Raw genomic sequence first — 27392 nt, 5'->3', positions numbered from 1 at the left:
TATAAGGGCTAGGCGGACGTTTAGTAAAATATATGGTACTAGGACAAACATTACTGGTTCTGAGCATATCTGTTCAGAACTCGTGAACGTTTTTATCTGTCTCCGTTAAGGTGAACCGTTCCAACAAATATAGCGGTATGTAAATCGTTTGTGCATTTACCATTACCATTTGTGAAAACACATATTTATTTTGTAGGCTAAAAGTTCGGGTACTGACATTGATAAAACTAACATATGTGGTGATTATTACCAAGGATGATGATACTGTCATCCGAAAGAACTAAACACCTAAATATTATCGTTGCTATTTTGCATGATAAATATTTTTGATTTTATGTATTTGGTTTTATCAATATTTAGAAGTTCCACGTAATCCCATTCAATCGCCTTACAAAGTATCAACCGGCATGACAGCAAATCCCTTGTGCTAAAACTGTCGATCCTGGTTACGTTATTTAATGCACGTTACAGCTTCCAGCAGTTGCGACATTACATCAAATACTTGCCGTAAACAATTTACGAAATTGGGAATGCACAGAACGGAAACGTTGAGTAAGGTATGATAAACTCCGTCCTGTAACATAACACGCAAGACCTGATCAATGAAAGCCGAGAACGAGCAATACTGGTATAAGCTGGTTTACGCTGAAAAGGGAGGAGCTTGATAAAATCGTTCATTCGCATTAATGCCCATGTCAAATAACGACCTTATTTGGACAGAAATACAAAGCTTAGAAGGCGTCAATAAACGTCGTTTTTTTTCCAATGACCATATATGGAAAACTACCACGCCAAGCTATTTCAGAGGCTACACATGTTACACATCAACCATATAAAATCAGTCTGTCACCTGCAGCAGCACCACGCTGGGTACAACTCTTGACAATGGAGAAGGTAAGTTGTTTTCTGTATGTTATAAAGTTCTATGTAAGGTTCACTAAAATATATTCTGCAGGGGAACCTACACTATGTGTGAGTATTTTAGGAAACCCTGAGCCTAGAGCTGGAAAGGGGATGAGTATAGGCTACTGCAGTGGAGAAAGGTTAACAGTGGAATGGAGGTGAATGTTTTATTAAATATATGTTCTGGGATCTGTACGAGACACAATGTTTACCGTTACCCACATGCTTAAAATTTATACTTTGACTTAAATGTTGAATCTCCTTTCCTCACTCAACACATTGAAATTTCTTAACATTGCAGATTTTATTTTTACCTAGGTGTCTATCTTCTGTAATTATTTCAGTGGAATTTGTCTAAACCTGACTTTAACTAATCCGTATCCCAGCTAAATGAACGGCCCCGAATTAACTAAAATGCCGGGCACAAGAAAGTACACATCCTTGTTTGTGTGAATTAAATGAAACAAACAAGAAATGGATATACTCGATGGGGGTGTATTTTGATACGGGTAACATAGTCGTGTTTCGGGCCTTAAGTTGTCAGTGTTTTGACAACTTTATTTTCAGCCAGGTAACGTATTGATAACGTTTGTACTCCAATTTGAAGTATTTCCTTCTTTTGCCGTGTAGCTTACCTTCAATGATCACGAACTGAAATCTGCCTGATGCGGATTTCTTTTTTCTCTTAATTACTGATTGAAATTATGGAACATTTGTGTTATCGCTCGCAAATTCGGAATTAATGTTTATACTCCGTCGCACATCCGGTAGGCTGCTCATCAATATAGATTTAAGCCGACAGATGCCAAGACTCAAATGTAACATTATATTACGGTTATTGACTAATAGAGGAAATTAACTCTTTGTTTAAATCACATATACTCCAGTTTGTTTTATTTCTATCTGCTTGTTGGACTATATACCTACTTGTTAGCACATATACCTGCTTGTTGGAATATATACCTACTTGTTGGAATGTATACCTGTTTGGTGGAACAAACACACGCTTGTTGAAATATATACGTACTTGCTGGAAAATAAAAACTCTTCCAAAAAAGAAACACATAGTTAAAAAATAAGGATATTTATTAAGCGGATGTAAATGTATCTACACAGAATATGCGTGAACACAATCAAATGAAATTAGACACAGTGATCGACAAAAGCATTGTCGTCATTGTCAGCATTAATTCAGATCAGTCATTGCACATGTGTATCACGTTCATGTCGACGTCACTATACACGTTGTCTTCCATCCCTTCGTTGAAGAAGAAAACGTGACTCATCGCTGAACCAAACGCGTCGCCAGTTCCTGAGATCCCAAATCTGTACTCTGTTGCACCATAGGAAACGTAGTTGACGGTGTATACGTCCCAAGACAGGTCCAACTTTTGGTCGCCTCGCTCGAATTCCCACTTCCCTCAGACGATTTCTGATGGTTTGGTCGGAAATTCTTCACATACCAGACACTTGTCCTGCAGCGTCCGTTGCTGTAGCAAATCGATTCTGAAGGTGATGCAACCGGATGTACAGATCCTGAGCTGGGGTGGTCACTCTTGGTCTTCCACTCCTGGGATGATCTTTAGTCGAATTAGTGCGGGTATATCGATCCCATAGTCGGGATATGGTGCTTTGGTGAACGTTGAAGTGTCTTGCAACGGCAGATTGGGACTCCCCTGCTTCCAAACGTTCGGTCAGCTGCAGTTAATCTTGGCATTTATCGATCTCCGTTCACGTCAGAAAATATGTAATGAATTGATGAATTTTATAGTCAGTGTCTCTTCTCTTGCCTCCAAAACACTTTGCACGTGCATTGTGCTGAAAATCTTTTCTGAAAGCAATGTCCGTGCATCCTTTGCATTTTTGCTGATAAACATTTGCAAAAAACAAAAACAAAATAAACATTTTGTGATGTGTTTGCGCGCAATGCACAACAAACATGACATGATTAACGGGAATCAAACATAAAAAATGTCTTACTGACGATTACTTGGGAAAATATAAATCTACTTGGAATTCTCAAAACGCCTATCCGTTTCTTTTTTTGAAGAGTGTACCTACATTTTGGAATATATACCTACTTGTAGGCATATGTACCTACTTGTTCGAAATCATAATTTATGGATAACAACTTATCTAATACTGTAAAGGTGACGTTTCCGTATAGATCCTAATACCGTTGTCAAGCAAGACTGAATGAGGGGCATAGTACAGAATATTTACTATTAACAGTAACAACAATTGCAGACATGAGTTGGATAACATGAGTAAGTAATCATGATCATGAACTGAGGGGCAACAGAAACTGTGGTCATCAGCTGATTTCTTTATATGTTTGATTTATAATTGAAGAAATCTGATGTTAGCTATATGATATAAAAAAGGAACTGTACTGACGCATTATCAGCGCTGAAAGAATACTTGGAAATGGTTGTATTTAAACAATATTACATAATATAAACCTTTGAAAACTTAAAAAAAATAATTCGCATAATATACAACTGCTGATGGGTATCTTCGAAAGATTATCTTTGAAAATAAATATATTAAGATTTTTCGGCTCAAATGTACAACATTCAAACATGGTAGGGGTCATGTCGTTGCAAATTCATTGTGTAGCCTTGTCGTCTATATAATTTTACACAAAATTACCCAGCCACAGATTACATTTTACAAACTGTTGATCAAATAGACATGATCAACTTTGACAAAATGTCAATTACATAAAAAAAAAAAATTCCCCGTCAGTTAATGTGTTATATATCATTTTGGTTCGAATTTTCATATGCTACTGCTGCTGACAGGAAATAAATCTCACCACTTTTTCTTATAAAATATAATTGCAATTATTTTATAGCCGACTTTCAATTGTTTTAAATGTTGATTTTTCAAGGATCCGATAATACTGCTGCTTCTCCTGTTGATTTGTTCCTCGTGCTACAGCCAGTGTAAGTTGGTTACTGTCGCTCACTGGTATCAAATATATCTTGTCCTATTGACACTTTACATGCTATTCTATGGAATAACCAACACCAATTAGTTTGAATTAAATCATTAGCTCATCGAAGTAAGTTGGGTACGAAATATTGGCGTCCACATATTGAATCAGACGTGATCAAAGATCCGCATTATTATGAAAAATGAATGTTAATATAGACCTACTGTAATATCCCCATATCGAAACAACAATCGGATTCAAACCTCTTGAACACATTCAGGTGACATCATTGGTGTGAGGAAAATTGATCAGCTACATCGATCACGTGCCTTCTGAGGAGAAGAACATTACGATGGCAATCTCATTAAAACAGATCTAAGTTCTCGCCGCCACAAAACAAAGATCTGAGGATATCCCATTATAGGGCACATCAGAACGAACTTGCGCGAACTTTGACCAACGACTGAAATGACTAACAAGAAGTCGACATCAGTCGCAGCTTTCGAAGGCAGCTTTCTCGAGCTTTACGGCACTCGTTTCAACCTGGCGACTTCAAATTCTGTCTGCGCATAAAAAATATAATGACGCAGTTCTGGATTAACATTTCTAAAACTAAACAAGCGAACATTTTGGGATGTCTAATATATATGGTTGAGAGTGTATGGAAGTGCTTCCTACGTACTGTGCAACGTCTCCTCCTTTTCAAATGTTAGTAGTTGATAGCATCGTCCTGGAACCGTTCCTGCCTTCTAAATGGTCGGTTTCTGTGATTACGTTACTTCCGGTTTCGGTTTGACGTCATCAGAGGTCACGTGACCTGCGCAGGGCTTTGTGGGTTATGCGCGCTCATCCAAGATGGCGGCACTTCCGTTTCCGGTGGCGCGCGCATCCAAGATGACGGCATTTTCGTTTTCGGGAGGCGTGCGCCTTCAAGATGGCGTCACGTCCGCGTCCAAGGGGTCATCTCACAATCCAAGATGGCGGCTCGGCACCGCAAAGAGGGTGGGGAGGGAGAGGTGGTGTGGTGTGGCAGGGTTTGTGTGAAGATAGTGTGCGGAGATGATAGATCACTGAGACGAGCTTATACACAATCGATGACCCAGCAACTTTGTTGCTAGGCTGACGTCACATCGGCGAAGGATCTTGCAACAAAATTCAACAAATCATGTCATCGGGTATGATGATGTGATTGTAAACTTTGAGGTGCAAGGTCTCGTTCCACAAGGCGATCGTATTGTAGCGCAATGATTCGTTCGTCTAAGTGAAAGTAGTATAGTGAGAACTCATGTCGGTGCTATGCCGACGATCATAGCACTAGTGGCACCAGTTGACACTATGGTGAGTCAGTTATATTATCAAAGATAAGAGAATGGTCTGAAAGACGTCTACTTACTTTGAATGCTTGAAACTCGACTGTTTCCCTCATGGGCTCCCGGCTAGCTGATTGGCTGGGAGGATTTCCGGGTCCTGCTGCTTCCCGGGCACGGGCTGCGGCTCTCGGTTATCTTCGGCAGTAGTGGCGGACATGGCCAACCACCACACTCCCCCCTATTTACAGGAACCTGACGTCTTCTGGGACCTGCGGCGGGGTAGGACCCTATATTCTGCCCTGGTAGACCACCGGGATTTTCAGAGGCTATGACGTTTCATCTTCTATAGAGATATCCACCTCGTAGTCCCAAAGCTCTTCGGGACTAGTAACCACTCCTTGGATCTCCATTTTCAGCCTTAATTTTCCGACCTGGATTACTTCTCGGAAACCTTGGACGCTTCCCAAGTTTCTATTCTCAATGGAGGTCCTCCAACCAAGATCCTTGGACATCTTCCAAGTTGCCATTCTCAATGGGAGTCCTCCAACTAAGATCCCTGGACATCTTTCATGTTTCTATTCTCAATGGGGGTCCTCCAACCAAGATCCCTTGCCCTCTGTCCTGGACAGAACTCCATGCCTGTACGTTCATTTTTCTTGTGGCCCGGTACAAATACCGGGCCCCTGGATATTGCACCAGATGCCCAACAAAAATATCGGGCTAAGATGGCTGCTCACTGCCCAACAAAAATGTCGGGCTGACCTCATCCCTCAACTCTAGGGGATCCTGTAGATGGCCCTGGCGTTGCTGGTGGAGCAGCGCAGGACCTCCTCAACTGGGACCCCTTGGGCCTGGGCCACGAGCATGGCCACATCCCCAATCCTGTGGGGGGTATTGATACCCCCTCCCCCAGGGCTGAGATGAGGGGAGTCTGTCTCCAGGAGCAGTCGATTCCGAGGAATCGACCGGAGACCCTCCTTCTGCCACCGGTCAAACCCCTGCACCAGGGAGTTGACACTAAAGTAAGTGCTGGGGAACTCCGCCAGCCAGGCACTCACATCACTGGCTCTCCCCGTGAAGCTATGGAGATGAACCACCCGGGTGGGTGGTAACTTCTCCTTAACTAGCCTGAGGGCCAAACCTTGCACATCTGACCCGTAGGGGTCACCCTTACTCCCCCTTAGGTGCAGCATTAGGATTTGGTCGTCCGTGGGGATGGTGATGACCTTCCTCAGCACCTCTTCCTGGCGGGCCCACGTGTGCGATGGGGTCGTCCTGTCTAGCCCTACCTCTCCCAGGGCTCTGACATTTGGGGAGGACGTTAACAGGTCCACCAGTTGTCCCAATTGTTGGTGGTCAAAGTCCCCCGCGTTTTTGGGATGGACTCCCACGGCGACCTTCCACTTGGGGTCATTGTCGACCCGGCTGGGGTACGTGGCCGGGTCACAGAAGACTGTGACCCCCCCCACCAGCTGGACCGGCTTCTGGACGCCCTTTTTGGCTCTAGGGTGGTCCAGGAGATCATCGACCGAGAGGCCCCGCCGCTGCCCCAGCAGGTCCCTCCCAGTCCGGTCCAAGTGAAAATGGACATCAATGGCCTCTAGGCCCTGTTCCTCATCCGAGGTGGCCTCCACCTCCGAGCTAGCAGACCAGGTGACCACCCGGCCCGCTGCCTTTGGACTCTTGTCCCGTCCCCCCTCTTTCCGGCGCTGAAAGCGCAGGGTTTCCTGCCGACCCCTTTCACCCACCGGCTCCAACATGGTTCTAAACTCATTTCTCCTGGAGCCCTCCAGCTCAGACAGGAGTGCCACCAGGACACGCCAGTGGGCGAGGCAGGCCAGTGAGTTCACCGGCCGCAATTTGAATTCTCTGGGCACTGACCACTTTTGGTGATGGCACATGGTTCGTAAGTCCTCCGCAGCCTCGGGGGACACCTTACACTCCTCGGGGACCCGGCGACCGCGGTCCGCACGCACTTGAAGGTCTTCTAAGGTGGCCCCGGGACCGACAAGGAGCGACGCTAGGTGACGTAGGGCCCGGACTCTATCCTGGGCCTCTTCCCTGGTCAGCTTTCCACTCCCCGTGAAGTACAGGGGCAAGTGGGCCATCTGCACATGCTGCTTGAGCTTCCTTGATCTGCCAGCCTGGCACCGGACACGCTGAACAGCGGTCCCTGGTCACCCCACGGGAACGCGGGGTAACTCCAGAGGCGCCCGGCCGACGTTGGGAGGAGGAAGTTGCAGCGTTCCTGGGCTGTACGGGCACTTGGAACTCTGGTTCTTGCCGTGGGTGACTGTGTGAGCGGCGAGGGACAGCGGACCGCCGCCTGACGGAGGACCGCCGCCTTGAGGGCGACCATCCCCCTGTCACTTGGCGCTCCCCGCCCTCCGCTCCAGCAGGACAATAGACCTGTAACGCCTTCTTTCTCGCTCCGCCCCGGCTTCCTTCGTCCCACGACTCATTTGAGGAGCTCGCCCGGCCTCTCTTCCGGGCGATTCTCCCCACCTTCTCGACGTCCGTCATTGTTACCCCCTCTCCCCTGGGGTATCATTTGGGGTGGCTGGGAGAAATCAACCAGAGGGCCCTCCAGTGAACTGGCCCGGCCCATCGGTGACTTGGCCCGCCCACCGGTGACTCGGCCCGGTCCATTGGCGACTTTCCCCATTTCACCAGCACCGTCCTGGTTATGTACTTTTCAGGCACCGGAGCTCCATGGAGGAAGATGTCCTTAATGGTCACATTGACCTTCCCTTCGTAATATGGATCAAGGCCTGGGTCCTCCCTCTCACTGCTTGACATGATTTCTCTTTTTGGTGGGTAGTCGTTTTCCTGCTTGTCAGATTCGCGTTGAAAAACTGCCTGCAAGAGAAAGCATCTTGTTTACTTAACCTATCAACCTACAGGTTAAGCAAATTACGTTTTACCCCACCCTACAGGGTGGGCACTCATAGTGTTCCATGGTTTCAGCCTCTTCCAGCTTCACTCCGACACAGGCCCCATGAAACCACCCATCGCACTTATCGCACCCTATCATGAAGGACCCGTCATCTGGCCTCCGACACACACAGAACAGCTCTCTTTCGGGTGACTCTGGACTCGGCTCCTCATAGAGCCAGTCTAGCCCAAAGTCATCCACCGGCCTATCCGGTTTTCTTCTCTGGAGCCAGATGGGCAAGTCCCTGTCTCTACAGGGCTTAATACGATCATGATGTACCGTCATTTCCTTTCGAGGACCCTGGACCACAAACAAGTTGGCGGTCCGCTTCCTCACTATCAAGTAAGGCCCCTTCCACACTGGGCACAGTTTCTTGCATTTTCCCAACACGGTCGCAGAGTTCAGGATGTAGAGGGCATCACCTTTCTCGAAGGTTCGTGTAAGGGTCTTGAGATCATAGTCCTTTTTCATTTTCAACACTGCAGTTTTCAGCCGACTCCTTGCTAGGTCATGAGCTTCCTGCATAGCATATTTGAGGTCCCTTACATACTCGGAGAGCGCTGATTCTTCCTCCTCTGTGGGTTTCCCAAACATCAAATCAGCAGGAATGTTGATTTCTCGCCCTAACATCAGTCGGTTGTCCGTGAAGCCCGTATGTCGGTTAACTGAAGACCGGATGGCACTGGCTAGCTGTGACAAGTACTCATCCCATGAGGATTGGGACTTCCCGATGTGACATCGTACCATTTGCATGAGCGTTCTGTTGTACCTCTCCACCTGACCGTTGGAGGATGGTCGATATGGGGTAGTCTTCGACTTGGTTACTTGAAGTAACTCACAGATAGCCCGGAACAGTTTGCTTTCAAAATTTCTTCCTTGATCCGTGTGGATCTGGAATGGAAAACCGAACCTTCCAAAAAACTCATTAACCGCTGCCCTAGCCGTCCACCATCATGAGGATATACTCGTTTCCCTTTTGACTCTTTGGTAGTGGGCCCACGAAATCCAAGTGTACCCTCTCCATCGGGGCTCCTGCGTGAAAGCATTCCATTTTGGCTCTGACATGTTTGAGTGGCTTTTTGTTACAAGAACACTGTCTGCAGGTAGCAATGTACTCTCGCACATCTTGGGAGCTGCGATACCAAAAATATCTAGCTTTTAGTCGCTCTCTTGTCTTTGCTACCCCAAGGTGTCCAGCTGTAGGCACCTCAATGTCTCCCCCTGCAGTCCCTTAGGGATCATGAGCCTTTTTGGGGTCTGCTCGGTTGGGTCTTCTTTTGTTACCAGGAGACCATGTCTATCTTTTGTAAACATTTCCTTGTTGATCCAGTAAAACTTGGCTGCAGGGCTTGATAAATAGAGTTCCGCGTCTGTGGGGGCTTTTCCTTCTTCAATCCATTCTCGTACCCATCTTAAGTCTGTGTCTTCCTGTTGAGCATTGAATATTTCCTCCTGGGAATACCCAAACGAGCCTGAGGATTCCACATCTCCTTCCTGGGGCTCCTCGACTGACGATCTGACAGTCACACCCCCTCCCCCATCCACTTCGATGGCTACGGTTCCTACTCTTGGATTTGGGTCCTTAGTACTCTCCGCTTCTCCCTTTGAGAACTCCGCCAACAGATCTTCTGTGGTGCAGAAAACTCTGGACGTTACTCCGGGTGGGCACTCTGGTACTTCAAGTACTTGGTTTGATCGAACCCTTGGGGTCCAGCTGGCAAGCGGGATCGTGTAGTCTACCATTTCTATAAAGGTTCCCCAGTTCTGGTGGGCTTTCTGGCAGTATCTACACCCTCCACAGGGCAAGGATTCAATTTCCATTGTAGAGCGGTAGTGTTCACAGGAGTCTTCAACAGGAATCCTTGATAAGCTGTCTGCGTTTTGATGTTTTGCTCCCGGTCGGTGCTCTACCGTCATGTCATACTGGCTTAACTCTTCGAGCCACCTGGCTAATTGCCCTTCAGGAGCCTTGAAGTTCAGCAACCATCGCAAACTACTGTGGTCTGTTCGGACGGTGAAGGGACGGCCCAAAAGGTAATGTCGATACTGCCGGGTGAAACGGATAACGGCCAGCAGTTCCTTTTTTGTGGTGCAATACCGCCTTTGCTCTGGGGATAGTGTGAAGCTTCCATAGCTGATGGTGCGTTCCTTTTCATCTTGTACTTGGATAAGTTCTGCCCCAATGGCGTATTGGGAGGCATCAGTGTCTAGTATAAAACGACCTGTGTTTCTGGGGAGGCCCAGGACTGGTGGGGACATAAGGGCTTCTTTCAGCTCTTCAAAGGCCTCTTGCTGCTCACTCCCCCAGTTGAACGGTTTCTTTCCCGTAATGTTATAGAGGGGAACGGCCATTTTGGCATAGTCTTTTATGAACACCCTGTGGTAACTTGCTAATCCCAGGAAACTTTCCACTTCACTGGTAGTTCTGGGGATAGGCCAGTCTTTCACCACTGTCAGGTCCGCTTCGTTGATCTGGATCTGTCCGGGGCTAATGGTCCTGCCTAGAAATTCGATTTCCCTCTGGAATAGGACACATTTCTTGGGTTTTAGTTTCAAGTTGTAGTTCCGGAACCTCTCCAACACTGCCCTGAGATTGACAAAGTGCCCTGGTATTCCCGGACCGTTCACTACTGCATCGTCGAGGAAGGCCAGCACGATGTCCCAACTAAGTCCGCTCAAAATCAAGGACATTACTCTGGCGTATGTGGCCGGAGCATTGCAAAGGCCAAAGCCCATCCAGACGTGTTCGAACAACCCATACTTGGTAACAAAGGCAGTCTTCTTGCGATCTTCCTCTTTGATCTTTATCTGCCAGTAGGCTGAGTTAGCATCCAGCTTGGAGAACCACTGACTGTCGGCGAGAGTGTCGAGGCATTCATCTATCAGCGGCAGAGGGAACACATCCTTAGAACAAACAGAATTCAGCGATCTGTAGTCTACACACCAACGTACCCCTCCATCAGACTTGCGTATAAGCACTGGTGCTGCAGCCCATTCGGAAGTAGACGGTTGAATGACTCCTGCCTTCAGCAGTTTGGTGAGATGTGCTTCTTCCTCTTCCGCGAACCTGAGAGGTGTTCTTCGCATCCTCTGTTTGATTGGCTTAGCATCTCCTGTATCAATTGTGTGTTCTAGGGCTTTAAAGTTGCCTAGATCTAATTCATCTCGAGCAAACACATCTTGAAACTCGATCAGAAGATCGGCCAACTTCCTTCTGTCTGGTAATTTGAGATGGGTGGAAGAACGATGGTACAGGTCTTCCAGATGTGGTGGTGGACTAGGAAATGGAGTAGATGTGACACTTTCATCGTCTGTCTCTGAGTCAGCGTCCCCTTCATCCTGATGAGAGGTTTCACTCCAGCCCTGTCCTTGGGGATCCTCATCTGGGTTGATTTCCTCCACCTCCAAAGCTAAGCCTACCTCTTGTCCTTCACTTAGCTTGACGGTACTTTCGGAGGGATTTACCATGCATATGATGGGTTCCTTGCCTGGCCCGTGTAGTATTCGGGGGATAAGAACTCTTCCCAAGATGGTCTCGTCGGGTTCCGTCATATACTGACGGAGCTCCTCAGTGAGCGCACACTGGACCATTCGCACGGAGTTTCGGGGAATACTAGTCTTGGATGCCAGCCGGATCCCGCATACTGCGGGACCTCTTCGCGACTTGATCATCATGGGGACTTCCATTCCACCGACAACTAAGACCTGCTCCTCCAAGTTAATACTATTGCAATGGCGAAGGATGAAATCTGCTCCCAGCAACATGTCATCTTCTATTGGTGCCACACATATGGGCAATCGATAGATTTTCCCTTGAATCCTTATTCTAGTCATATCTGTTATGAAGCCTTTCATTTTGAGATCTCTTCCGGCATTCTTTAACACGACTTCTTGTACTGTGGGTGGTTGGTCCGTCAATTTACGGAACAGCTTGTCGGATATAACTGTCATCTCAGCTCCACTGTCAATCACAGCTTCTGTTGAGCAACCCTCTATCTCCAAGGTGATCATGATCGAGGCTTTGTGGGTCAAGGTGCTAATGTTAATCATTGGGAGGCCGGTTTCTTCATCGGTGTAGTACCCTACTTGTCTTATGGATTAGTCAGGAAGGCCCAGGTGTGATAACATTGTTGGATCCGCTGTCCATGGTGTGACTTGATCGGACCCCGCCATTCCTGTTCCCGTGTCAGGGGGGCGTGGTGGATTGCCCATGGTATCCCCTAAATGGTTGAGTGAACTCTGACCTGCTTCAGTCAGTCCTGTTCCCACTCCTTCCTTTTCTTCTTGGGTGAGTAGAAACGTTGGTTTCAGTTCAACTGTTGGGTCCGGGGGACGTGGTGGGTTGCTAAGGGTATCCTCCAAGTGGTTGAGCGTACTCTGGTCTTCCAAATTGGACAGGTGCCCCTCCGACTCTTTTAAGTGGGTGTATTCCGCCATGGGTTGCTTCAGCGACTGGTCCATTTCGACGTCAGGTGGTCTTGTATTCTGGCCTAATGGTGTGATTGGGGGTGAACTCAGGCCGTCTTGTTCATCCCCTGGAAGTTTGGGGAAACCGGTCGAGGAATCATGAAGTTGACTTTCTTCTCGGGGTTAGGACTTCTCTTCGGACAGTTGGCTTTAAAATGTCCCCGCTCGCCGCAGGCAAAGCATCCGTCAGTGCGCCCCGGACTGGGGGACCGGGAACGGACGCGGGCTCTTGATATATTCTCTGCCAACTTCGTCACCAAGTTTTTGATCTCTGTCACATCCTTCTTTGTTTCCTTGGTTTCTTTTTTAATTTCTTCCATGTCCCTCTCCACTTCCCCCATCCGTTGGTCGATGGAACGTCGTTCTCCCACCCGATTCAGGCTTGCCTGCTCCCCTTCCACCAGGACTTGCCTCATCTCTCGTCTGGGTTGGCGCCCGTACACGACTTGGGCATGATGCTGAAAGTGGCGAACTCTGTCTATGGCATCCTCTAGGGTATTTGGTCGCAGGTTGGCCACAAATTGGCTAGCCTCCTTATTTGAACATCCTTGGCAGAATTTGGTTATTACTTGTTGGTCCACATAATAGTCGGGCAGGCCTGGGAAGGCAATTACAGCGGTATTTACCAAGCGTTCGGACCAAGCTTCCAGTGATTCGTCAGACTCCTGGCGCATTGTTTGGAATTTAATCTGGGCTGTTTCGGGTAATTCCGACTTGTCAAACCGCTTCTTCAGTTTTGAAGCCATGGCCTCGAAGGATATGTCTGGTTGACGTCCCTTGCATATGGCGAAATAGCCCAAGGCCTCGTCCTTTAAGCAAAGACAGAGAGTGTCAAACTTTTGTTGGTCGGTCCATCGGTGATTCCTTGCCCAGGTATCTAATTGGACATGAAACGCACTCCAACTCCCCTTACCTCCATATGAAATGGGTGGCGTTTTCAGGCCCGTTCCCCAGTCGGGCCGATCCTGGCGAGGTCTTGGGTTCGCCTCACCTCGTTCACGTTCTTGACCCGACCTGTGCTCCACGCCTTGGGGAACTGTTCGGCCAGCTGTCTGCGCTTCTCTTATGACCTCCCTACTTCGGCCTATTTGTGGGGGTCTCTGTTGGTTGGCGTCGACCTTTCGGGTCCGGTAATCCACTCCAGGAATATCTGCTTCCATATTATCCACTCTATTTGGATGGACCACCTCATTGGCCTGTGTCGTCTCACTGCTCTCTGAATGTTCCATTCTTGGCGGATCAAATGGACTGTTGCGGGGGAACCTGGGTTGTGGCCCTGTATACCCCGATGGAGGTTGATGTACAAATTTGCCCGGTGGTCCTGCAGCCCTGCCTTCAAAGTTGGAGATGACATCATTGATCGAGTTCAACTCCCTCTCAAATCTCCGGTCCATGGTGAACTCCGGTCCAACGTCCACTCCTGGATGTAGATACTCCTCCTCCCTCTCTTGACGTTCTTGTTCCTGTCTTCGCGTGGCCATTTCCCACTGATATTGTTCTCTATATACCCTTTCCCATTCCCACTGCAGAACCTCCAGGTCCCTTGAGTACTTGGCCAAGGGCGAACCTGGAAATTCAGCCCTCTCTACCCTGTCCGTAAGAAAGGGGTGAGGTCTGCCGCCTAATAAGGGGGGTTGAGCGCTGGAGTAGCGCCCCGACGTTGAAGCTTCAAGGCTTGCTGGTAGGTCACGACGGTGGTAATCCGGATGGGGTGGATGGTGTGGGCTTGCCAAGCTGCGGCCCCGGGGGGCTGGTGAATACCCGCCCCGGGCAAGGTGCCCCTCGGACGGAGATGACGTGATGGTACTCCCCTTGCCCTTTATGGAGGCATGCGTCCGATTGATTGGTGACACAGAATCTGCTGAGGAGACACTAGCAGGCGAAGTGGGTCTACGAATGGCTGGCGTTTCCGGCGGTGTGTCCATGGTTATGTTGAAATCCTTCGCTACTTCAGTACCCGGTCTATGATGTCAGCTGACACAGTATATACTCCAACGTTTGTTTTTGCACTCTGCTGACTGGAATTGCCAGGCAATTGTAAATGCTTCTAATAGCAGAATTGGTATACTTCGTACTCAACATACACTTCGATGTATTAAAATCTGTGTTCCCACAGTATGTCGAATCGAAACATGCACAATAACTGTTCCTGTCACTGAACCTCACCTGTTGTAGCTTGCGTGAGCCAGTTGCACATAATATAACATTCAGCAATAAAAAGTCACTATTGATTAGTCCTTAATAATTGAGTGATAATCCGTTATGAATCCCAGAAATGCCAGCAATGTGAAACAAATCCCACACAATAGCTGGGTCGACGATCCTGGTAAGTCGGACAATCAATCGATAATCAATGTTCTTTGGAATTCCTCTGCAGAGTTGCTTGAAGACGAATTGCAGCGAGTCCGGCTCCAAACGATGCAGAAATCACACAGTATAATTTAGTTACATCTCACATGTTATTTCCAAACACATGAGTGGTTTGAAAATCCCGCGCCATGCCCGTATTACCACACTGACATGTCAGTGTAACCTGGGCTCGACGCACGTGGTCGGCAGTGTATACTAACACAGCCACGTGCGCCGATCGACAATCAGCGATTTTCGCTATTAATTCTCAATGACAGCTGCTCCGGGTGTGCGGAGCAGATGACGGGTGCAACTTAGAGACAAGGTGCGACAATATTTCACCTCAAAATCGTTTGAAATGAAGCTAAGAACTACTTATGTCACGTTTTTCAATCCAAGATGGCGGATGTGAAAAAATGACTGATGCGACGACCTGTTCCGTTCGTCGGACTTTTATTCCCGTTTTACGGATTTGTTCACAGCGCCATTATAGTGAGAACTCATGTCGGTGCTATGCCGACGATCATAGCACTAGTGGCACCAGTTGACACTATGGTGAGTCAGTTATATTATCAAAGATAAGAGAATGGTCTGAAAGACGTCTACTTACTTTGAATGCTTGAAACTCGACTGTTTCCCTCATGGGCTCCCGGCTAGCTGATTGGCTGGGAGGATTTCCAGGTCCTGCTGCTTCCCGGGCACGGGCTGCGGCTCTCGGTTATCTTCGGCAGTAGTGGCGGACATGGCCGACCACCACAGTAGGTTAGCGACGATCACCTTATCGCTGCGATCATGTTGTGGAACGGACGACTGAATTCGAAAGGTGAATCGACATGCACAGATATAAACGTGATGTAGGTATGACTACGTGATGTTTTTCGTGTCTCCATGCAAACGTGCTGCCACGCGTGACTACAAACAGACGTTTATAAATATGATTATGTCGTTGTCACTCATTCATCAACGCGTGTAATCCTACATGCGTACTGTCACGCGTCTCTTCAAACAGACGTTTATAAATATGATTATTTATCATATTTATATGGATAAGAATAGAGATATAGATCGATAGACATGCGTGACGTTGTCACTCGTTCATCCACGCCTAGGCGTTGGCACTCGTGTATGTCTAAATGTGTGCTACCATTCGTGTCTCCATGCAAACGTGGTGTCAAGCGTGTCTCCATGTAAACGTGGTGTCATGCGTGTCTTCAAACAGACGTTTATCAATATTATTATTCGTAATATTTATATTTATAAGGATAGAGAGAGCGAGCGAGTATGGTTTTACTCCGCTTTTAGCAATATTCCATCAATATCACGGCGGGGGACACCAGAAATGGGCTTCACACATTGTACCCATGTCGGGATTCGAACCCGGGTCTTCGGCGTGACGAGCGAACGCTTTAACCACTAGGCTACCCGACCGCCCCGGATAGAGAGAGATCGGTAAGCATACGTGGTGTTGTACTCGTGTCTCCATGCGAACGTGATGCGAACGTGATGCGAACGTGATGCGAAAGTGCCGCCATTTTGTGCCGCCATTTTGGATGCGCGCGCATGACCAACACTGCCCTGCGCAAACCGAAACCGGAAGTGACGTCATCACATAAACCGACCAATCAGAAGCCAGGAGCGGTTCCAGGACGATGCTATCAACTACTAATGTTTATCCCACGGATAATTATTCGTGACCAACTCGTGTTATTCCGGGACAAGCTGAATGGCGACTCGTGCCCCTTGCGTGTCTGTTTATAGTACCAGGTTCCGTCTTAGCGCAAACGGGCATACCCAAAACAATTGTAAACTCGTTGCGTAATGGTTCACATATATTTCCCCATATATTTTATATATTTCAGATGCAATTCAAATCACATCGGGACATACGGAATTATACAGAATGATTGAACACATTTATCTGTGTCTTGGGTATATTTTTAGATGCAAGACATACGTTAAATCAAAACTTATTCCTGAGGGATTCTTTGATGAAGAACTCGAAGTCTGATCGGTTTGTCGTATTTTCGCTCATAACATTCATAGATTGGGGGACGAGTCTTCTTGCAGGTTACGGAAAGAGGCGAGAGATGACGAATGCACGGAAGCGAGAGATAGACGATAATTTTGACGGAATCAGTCGTACGGGCCGTAACTGACGTTCGGAATAACGTTTTCGAGGTTGCATGACTACAATATACATTATGACTGTCACTTTCATGATCTGGTAAGCGACGCTTTGATTGGTCGGATGAAAGGTCGTTCTGACGTGTGGGATGTCATCAGATCTTTGTATAGAAATCCCATTGTTCGTGCCTTGAATACACTTGAAACTCTTTATGGCAGCAAACACCCACTGAGTCCACTGAGGCCAAGAAGCCAACCAGCACCTGAAGTTCACAAGATCGGTTCGACAATTGTACAGTTTGTGTATCGTAGTTGTTCCTCAAGACACATGTCCTGTTCGGATTCACCTGTGAAAAGGACAACGGACGAAATGTCGACAACGCCCGACCCACCAGTGGCGATTCTAATTTACCCACAGTTATTACTTAGCTCGCAAGTGTGTACGGACAGTGGAATACGTTGTATGCACTTTTCAACAACCCATGCGTGTCGTAAGAGGCGACTGGCGGGAGTGATGGTCAGCTTCGCTGACTTAGTTGACGCAGGTCATCTTACCCAATAGCACAGACCAGTGCTTTTGGTGTTAATTACTGGTATAAACAAACAAACAAACAAGCTCAAAACCAAATACACAAACATATTTCTGGGCACATCACTCCTTTTAAATCAGTAAACAGAACTGACTGATACTGGCTTGGACTATGTCCCGTTAGATGCAGATCCATGTGAAAACTTCACAGTACTTGACAACATCGAGTCTCGACACCCCACAACGACAGGAAATTCACTCACCATCGATGACAGAAATCTGTCCACTGGGTGGTATGCAGCCCCAAGGAAATGGAAGCTGCTCAGCCGAGACCCTGGAAAAGGAAGCATGTGTGGAAACTCAAGCCCGTTTTACAGAAAGAGTAAGCCATGTGGTTGCATGATGTGACGGTGTGTGACAACACAGTGGTGTGGTTACATGATGTGGTGGTGTGTGGTAGCTTAGAGTGACATGGTGTGACGGTGTGTGACAGCACAGTGGTGTGGTTACATGGTGTGGTGGCGTGTGGTAGCATAGAGTGACATGGTGTGACGGTATGTGACAACATAGTGGTGTGATTACATGATGTGGTGGTGTGTGATTGAATAGGATGACGTGGTTACATAGTGGGGAAGTGTGTTAGTTTGTGCTGTTGTGTTCTGATGTGTTCTGATGTGTGTAAGTTTGTGTTGATGTATGTTGAGGTGTGGTTATTGGTGGTGATGTGTTGTGATGTTTGGTGATAGGTGTTGACGTGTGTTGATGTGTGTGGATGTGTTGTGATGTGTCGTGACGCGTTGTGATGTGTTGCGATATGTTTTGTAGTATGCTGATATGTGGTTATTTGTGGTGATGAGTTGTTTTGCGATGTGTGTTAGTTTATGTTGATGTGTGTTGATGTACAGTGATGTATTGCGTTGTGTTGTGAAATATGGTGATGTGTTGGCGTGTGTGTTGATGTGTGAAGATGTGTGTTGATTAATGGATGTGTGTGGTGATGTGTAGTGATTTGTTGTGTTGTGTGTTGATGTGTGTTGATGCGTTGTAGTGTGTTGATGTCTGTTGATATGTGGGGGTGGTGTGCGGTAATATGTGTTGGTTGGTGTTGATGTGTTTGTTGGACTGTGTTAGTTTGTGTTGATGCGGTGTAGTGTGTTGATGTGTGTTTATGTGTCTGGTGGGTGTTGCCCCCTGGTTCATTGTGTGATGTGTGATGAAGTGTGCGATATGTGTTGATGTGTTGTGTATGTGTTGATGTATGATATGTGTGTTCATGTGTGATATGTGTGTTGATGTGTGTTGATAGGCGTGATGCGTGTTGAAGTTTGTTGATTTTTGTTGGTGTATGTTCATGTGTGTTGATAATTTTTCTGTTTGGTGTTTTGTGCTATCTGCATTCACTGTAGTTACATTATCAGGACACCATTACACGGCTTTCTGTATTTCATCAATATATTTAGTATACTGTATTTACTACTGTACAGAAAGTCATAACTGAGTGTTTGTTTCCAGCACAATTTGGGCCCTCGTCTTTAATGTGTCTTAGGACTTTTGATGGCGCTTGTACCTATGCAGATATGATCAGGACGAGGATGTGTGGCGGCAGAGAAATATATCGTCTCAAAACGATGTCAGTAAGGACAGCATATTGCTTTGGTAAGTCTTCGGGTACTACTTTACTTTGAATTGTCACCTATACTTGTTGGATAGTGCATAGATGATGTCAGCAGAGTAGTTAATCAAGAAAACAGAAACATAAATGCCATGAATTCATCATGCGTCCTATGCGTCCTGATCCTCACCTCCCAACCCCCCCCCCCCCCCCCACACACACACACACACACCCAACCCCATAAACTGTCATAGTGACCACACTTCTTTCCTCACTCCATCATCACTGTGCAATCACACCCTGATTCTCACCCCATCTGCACTGTTAAGGCAATGACGCCCTGATTCTCACCCCATCTGCACTGTTATGGCAATGACGCCCTGATTCTCACCCCATCTGCACTGTTATGGAAATGACACCCTGATTCACGGCCCCTAGAAACTGTCACAGTGACCACAGCCTGCTTTTCTCCACCTTGGAACTGTCATGGCAATCACAGCCTGATGCTAACCCCTCCAAACTGTCACAGCGACCACACCCTGATTCACAGCCCTTTTAGCTGTCACAGCGACCAAACGCTGTTTCCCAGCCCTCTTAACTGTAACAGCGACAACACGCTGTTTCCCAGCCCTCTTAACTGTCACAGCAACCACACCCTGATTCCCAGCCATCTTAACCATCACAGCGACCACATCCTGATTCCCAGCCCTCTTAACTGTCACAGCGACCACACCCTGATTCCCAGCCATCTTAACCATCACAGCGACCACATCCTGATTCCCAGCCATCTTAACCATCACAGCGACCACATCCTGATGCCCAGCCCTCTTAACTGTCACAGCGACCACACCCTGCTTCCCAGCCCTCTTAACTGTCACAACCACCACACCCTGATTCTTATTCCCTCTTAGCTGTCATCGTGACCACACCCTGATTCTCACACAATCTAAACTGTCATAGCTAACCACATCCTGATTTTCACATGACCAAACTGACATAGTACCCACACCCTGATTCCCAGCCCTCTTAACTGTCACAGCGACCACAACATGATTCCAAGCCCTCGTAGCTGTCACAGCGCCACAACCTGATTCCCAGCCCTCTTAACTGTCACAGTGACCACACCCTGATTCCGAGCCCTCTTAGCTGTCACAGCGACCACACCCTGATTCCCAGCCCTCTTAACTGTCACAGCGACCACACCCTGATTCCCAGCCCTCTTAACTGTCACAGCGACCACACCCTGATTTCCAGCCCTCTTAACTGTCACAGCGACCACACCCTGATTCCCAGCCCTCTTAATTGTCACAGCGACCACATCCTGATTCCCAGCCCTCTTAACTGTCACAGCGACCACATCCTGATTCCAAGCCCTCTTAACTGTCACAGCGACCACAACATGATTTCCACACCTTTGAAATTGTCATGGCAGCTAAACCCATATCTTCATCCCTGCGAAGCAGTCATTGCCACCACACACTGATGTTCAACCCTTCAATTGTCATGCTGTCCAGACACTGATGGTCAACCCTTCAACTGTCATGCTGTCCAGACACTGATGGTCAACCCTTCAACTCTCATGCTGTCCAGACACTGATGGTCAACCCTTCAACTCTCATGCTGTACACACACTGATAGTCAACCCTTCAACTGTCATGTTGTACAGACACTGATGGTCAACCCTTCAACTCTCATGTTGTACAGACACTGATGGGCAACCCTTCAACTGCAATGCTGTCCAGACACTGATGGTCAACCCTTCAACTGTCATGTTGTACAGACACTGATGGTCAACCTTTCAACTCTCATGTTGTACAGACACTGATGGTCAACCCTTCAACTTTCATGTTGTACAGACACTGATGGTCAACCCTTCAACTGTCATGCAGTACACACACTGATGGTCAACCCTTAAACTGTCATGATGTCCAGACACTGATGTTCAACCCTTCAACTGTCACGCAGTACAGATACTGATGGTCAACCCTTCAACTATCATGCAGTACAGACACTGATGGTCAACCCTTCAACTGTCATGATGTCGAGACACTGATGGTCAACCCTTCAACTGTCATGATGTACAGACACTGATGGCCAACCCTTCAACTGTCATGCTGTCCAGACACTGATGGTCAACCCTTTAACTCTCATGCTGTCCAGACACTGATGGTCAACCCTTTAACTCTCATGCTGTCCAGACACTGATGGTCAATCCTTCAACTGTCATGTTGTACAGATACTGATGGTCAACCCTTCATCTGCCATGCAGTACAGACACTGATGGTCAACCCTTCAACTGTCATGCTGTCCAGACACTGATGGTCAACCCTTCAACTGTCATGCTGTCCAGACACTGATGGTCACTCCATCAAATGTCATGCTGTCCAGACACTGATTGTCAACCCTTCATCTGCCATGCTGTTCAGACACTGATGGGCAACCCTTCAACTGTTATGCTGTACAGACACTGATGGTCAACCCTTCACCTGTCATGCTGTCCAGACACTGATGGTCAACCCTTCAACCGTAATGATGTCCAGACACCGATGGTCAACCCTTCAACTGTCACGATGTCCAAACACTGATGGTCAACCCTTCAACTGTCATTCTGTATAGACACTGATGGTCAACCCTTCAACTGTCATGATGTCCAGACACTGATTGTCAACCCGTCAACTGGCATGCTGTGCAGACACTGATAGTCAACCCTTCAACTGTCATAATGTCCAGACACTGATGGTCAACCTTTCAATTGTCATGCAATACAGACACTTATAGTCAACCCTTCAACAGTCATGATGTCTAGACACTGATGGTCAACCCTTCAACTGTTATGCAGTACAGACACTGATGGTCAACCCTTCAACTGTCACGCTGTCCAGACACTGATGGTCAACCCGTCAACTGGCATCCTGCCCAGACACTGATGGTTAACCCTTCAACTGTCATGCTGTGCAGACACTGATGGTCAACCCTTCAACTGTCATTCTGTATAGACACTGATGGTCAACCCTTCAACTGTCATGCTGTGCAGACACTGATGGTCAACCCTTCAACTGTCATGATGGACAGACACTGATGGTCAACACTTCAACTGTCACGCTGTACAGACACTGCTGTTCAACCCTTCAACTGCAATGCTGTCCAGACACTGATGGTCAACCCTTCAACTGTCACGCCGTAAAGAGACTGATGGTCAACCCTTCAACTGGCATGCTGTATAGACACTGATGGTCAACCCTTCAACTGGCATGCTGTATAGACACTGATGGTCAACCCTTCAACTGTCATGCTGTCCAGACACTGATTGTCAACCCGTCAACTGGCATGCTGTCCAGACACTGATAGTCAACCCTTCAACTGTCATAATGTCCAGACACTGATGGTAAACCCTTCAATTGTCATGCAGTACAGGCACTGATAGTCAACCCTTCAACTGTCATGATGTCCAGACACTGAATGTCAACCCTTCAATTGTCATGCAGTACAGACACTGATGGTCAACCCGTCAACTGGCATGCTGTCCAGACACTGATGGTCAACCCTTCAACTTTCATGATGTCCAGACACTGATGGTCAACCCTTCAACTGTCATGATGTCCAGACTCTGATGGTCAACCCTTCAACTGTTATGCTGTACAGACACTGATGGTCAACCCTTCAACTGTCATGCTGTCCAGACACTGATGGTCAACCCTTCAACTGTCATGCTGCCCAAACACTGAATGTCAACCCTTCATCCCTCATGCTGTACAGACACTGATGTTCAACCCTTCAACTGTCATGATGTCCAGACACTGATGGTTAAGCCTTCAACTCTCATGATGTCGAGACACTGATGGTCAACCCTTCAACTGTCATGATGTCCAGACACTGATTTTCAAAACTTCGAAATTATATAGGCAACTACAACTTGGATTTAATTCCCTCAAAACCGTATTTGCTATATAATTTTTGAAACTGTAACAGCGACAATATCTATATTTTCACCCCTTCAAAACTTCATGTTGTGCACACCGTGATCTTCACCTCTTAAAATTGTTTTTGTGTCCATAACGTGATTTCCACCCATTAGAAGCATTTATAGTGACCACGCCCTGATTCTCACACTTTCAAAACTCTCACAGTGACCGGACACTTATTTCCAACCCTTCAAAACTGTTTTTGCGTCCATGCCTTGATTTTCAAGCAATCGAAACTGTCATAGAGACAATACCCTGATTCTGACCCCTTCAAAATTATCCTGGAAACCACATTCTGATTTGCACCCCTTCAAAGATGTCATGGTAACCATATTCTGATTTATGCACCTTTATAATTGTCATTGTGGCTGCATCCTGATTTCCACCCCCGAGAAACTGTTAAGGTGATCACATAATTACCTTGACCCCCTCATTACTGTTTTAGCGTCCATACATTGGTTTACACCCATCCTAAACATTCACAGCGAACACATCCTGGATTTCACCCCCTTTAAAAATCAAATCCTGATTTGCACCTATTCGAAATATTCATAACGACCATATTCTGATTTGCTTCTATTCCAAACATTTATAACGACCATATCCTGATTTTGGTACTATTATGGCCACCACAACCTGATATACACCACTTTGAAACTGTCATGGTGAGCCAACCCGATTATCATCCTTTGAAAACTGTCATGTCGTTTGCACACTGATTACCATCTTTAAAAACTGGCATGGCGAACACACCTGCTTATCACCCTTTACAAACTGTCATGGCGTTCACACTTATTACAATCCTTAAATATTGTCATGGCGTTCACATACTTACTACCATCATTAAAAACTGGCATGCCGACCACACCTGCTTATCACCCTTTAAAAACTGTCGTGACGTTCACACACTTATTACAATCCTTAAATATTGTCATGGCGTTCACATACTACCTTTATTAAAACCTGGCACGGCGACCACACCTGCTTATCACCCTTTAAAAACTGTCGTGACGTTCACACAATAATTACCATCCTTATATATTGTCATGACGTTCACATACTTACTACCTTTATAATACTGGCACACCTGCTTATCACCATTTAAAAACTGTCATGGCGTAAACACACTGCTTACCAGCCAATAACAATTTTCATGGCGTTCACACACTTATTACCATCTTTAAAAAATGGCATGGTGACCCAATCTGATAATTACCCGAAACAAACTGTCATGACATTTACACACCTGCTTACCAGCCTTTAACAACTGCCAAGGCGTTCACAAACTAATTACCATCTTTAAAAACTGGCATGGCGTCCACACCTGCTTATTACCCTTTACAAGCGATCATGTCGTTTACACATTGATTACTATCTTCAAAAACTGTCATGGTGACCCAACCTGCTAACAAACAGTCATGTCGTTTACACACTGATTACCAGCCTTTAACATCTGTTGTGTCGTTTAAACATCGATCACCATCTTTAAAAAACTGGCATGGCGATCCAACTATCACCCTTTAAAAAGACTGACATGGCGACAACACCTGCTTATCACCCTTTACAATCTGTTTTGTGTTTCAATACTGATTACCAGCCTTTAACAACTGTCATGGCGTTCACACACTAATTACCATCTTCAAAAACTTTAAAGGCGACCACATCCTGATTATCGCGCTTTAAAAACTATTATGGCGACCACACTTTGATTATAAGAATAGAAAAAAACATGTCATGGCATTGCGATACTGATTAGCAACCTTCGAAAACTGTTATGTATTTGCATATATGCAATATAGATTGTTTTTGTTTGTTTGTATGTTTGCTGTATGACACCACACTCAGCAATTTTCAAGCTTGATTATCTCCATTTAAAAACTGACATGGCGTTCACACACTGACTATCACCACTTCGACACTGTCATACCAGCCACACCCTGAGATTCATCTTTTGGAAACATTCATGACGATGCCTTATTTCCATTATTCGGAACTGTTATGAAACCATGCCCTGATTTTCACCCCTTCGAAACTGTCATAGCGACCACAACCTGATTATCAAGCTTTAAGGACTGTCATGGCGTTCACAAACGAACTACCACCCTTCAAAAACTGCCAAACAAAACTGAACAGTTTTGACTTTTTATAAATTCAAAACTGTTACAGTGACCACATCAAGATTTGCAACCATTCGTAACTGTCATGGAAACCATCCACTGATTTTCACTCCTTCAAAACGTCATGTTGTGCAAACCCTGATCTTCACTTCATCAAAACGGTTTTTGCGTCCATATCTTGATGTCCGCCCATTCAAAACTTTCCTGGTGAACACAACCTGATTCTCAAAGCCTGCGGAACTCTCACAGCAACCTGACACTTATTTTCATCCTTTCAAAACCGTTTTGGCGTCCAAATCTTGATTTTCAAGAACTCGATACTGTCATAGAGACAATAACCTGAGTCAGACCCCTTCAAAACTATCCTGGTAACCATATTCAGAAATTCGCACCTTTGAAATTGTTATGCGACCACTTCCTGATTTTCAATCCTTCGAAAGGATTGTCCACACACTGATTTTCGCCCCCTGAAAACTGCGTTGGAGTCCATACTTAGATGTGCACCCATTCAAAACTCTACTCAGATGTTAACCCCTTCGGAACTGTCATGGTTGTCCACACCCTGATTATCCCCTACCCCACCCTCCACAAAACTGTTTTGGCGTCCATACCTTGATGTTTACCCATTCGAAACTCTCACAGTGACCACACCCTGATTTTCATACGTGAAGAACAATCATGGCGGATATACCCTGATGTTCAACCCATTGAAACTTTCATGGCGACGATGCCAATATTTTCGATCATTCGGAACTGTTATGGAAACCATATTCTGATTATCACCCCTTTGAAGCTGTCATAGCGACTACTACCTGATTATCACCTTTTACAACCCGTCTTGGTGTTCGCACACTAATAACCACTCTTTACAAACAGCCATTGCGTCCAAACACTGATTAAGAACCTTCGAAATATTTACGGTGTTCACACACTGTTTATAACACTTCAAAAACTGTCATGGCGTGCAGACACTGATTTCCACCCTTCTAAAACTGTCATGAAGACCACACATTGCCCTGATTATCACAATTAAAAACAACTTTCGCAATTGTCGCCTCTATTAAAAGTTTTTCAGTAACACTAGTCATAGGAAGTGCACTCTTTACGATTGAGAACTTATTTTGGTAGCAGACGTAGGGGTAATTGCAGCAGCAGCATATGTGGAAGATGCTCAATACATTTAGTGTCAATAATAATTATAAACTCCAAAATGGTCATATCAAGGAAAACCTTCGGTCAAAATATAGATGTAGACTAAACAAAATCGGGAGTTTAGAGCTGAATGGTCGCCATGAAGTAAAAGCCACAAATACTTATGCTGTACTTTCGTATTCTTTTGGCGTTATTCATTAGACAAAACAAGAAATTCACGGTATTGACACCCTCACACGGATAATCATGTCAGACAATATAGCCAACCATCCTCATTCTCCTTAGTCGCTTATATTTACAAATCTATCTATCTATTTATCTATCCATATATGTGTAACATTGTAACAAACAACAAAGTTCCTTCATCTTCCAGCTAGGAACAATCTTTACACATTGTACGTTTGTTTTCCAGTCTCCAAGCTAGACATCCTGATTGTAGAAGATGTGTCGCGCTCCATCGGCAAACCCAACTTTGACGAAATGAAACGATTTCAAGAGAGTATGGTAAACTCAACCATCATAGGCCGTGATGCCGTTAACGTTGCATTGATAGCGTTTTCTTCAAACGCTAGAGTGGTATTCAGATTCACTGAATATAGCAACAACAAGTCGGGGGTTCTGGCAGCTCTCCAGCAGCAAACATACGAAGAGGGTCCCTCTACGAACATTGGAGATGCCATCAAGCTGGCTACAAGTACAATTATAAATGGCGACCGCAATGACGCTGACAGCAAGGTCATCATGTTTACCGATGGGTGCACCACAATGGAGGACCGGGAGGCCATTGCTGCCAGTATTGGTTCTCTGAAAGCCAAAGCTGAGGTATTTGTCGTTGCTATCTCGGAAGTAGATGCCAATTCTACAATCCATCTAATTGCTTCGGGACCTTCCAACGTCATCCAGATTGGCTCCCCTGATGCAGCCAGTGCTGTGGTACAGAAGATGATGGCTCCATAAGGGGAGATGAAATAGCTGCACTAAATGTTATTTCGTA

At 46.2% G+C, this 27392-nt stretch overlaps 1 protein-coding gene across 1 annotated transcript; it reads left to right on the top strand.

Annotated features, from left to right (window-relative positions):
• Positions 1–847: 847 nt before the first annotated feature.
• Positions 848–27392, top strand: LOC139460935 (collagen alpha-1(XII) chain-like). Its single transcript, XM_071242411.1, has 5 exons — positions 848–894; positions 3797–3851; positions 17740–17937; positions 19068–19211; positions 26811–27392. The coding sequence occupies exons 1-5, from the start codon at positions 886–888 to the stop codon at positions 27353–27355; spliced, it is 951 nt and encodes a 316-aa protein (XP_071098512.1). The 5' UTR covers positions 848–885; the 3' UTR covers positions 27356–27392.

Source organism: Haliotis cracherodii, unplaced genomic scaffold (genome assembly GCF_022045235.1).
Source record: "Haliotis cracherodii isolate W230 unplaced genomic scaffold, xgHalCrac1.p SCAF_14, whole genome shotgun sequence".
Classification (NCBI taxonomy): domain Eukaryota; kingdom Metazoa; phylum Mollusca; class Gastropoda; order Lepetellida; family Haliotidae; genus Haliotis; species Haliotis cracherodii.
This window is presented reverse-complemented; position numbering and strand designations above follow the sequence as displayed.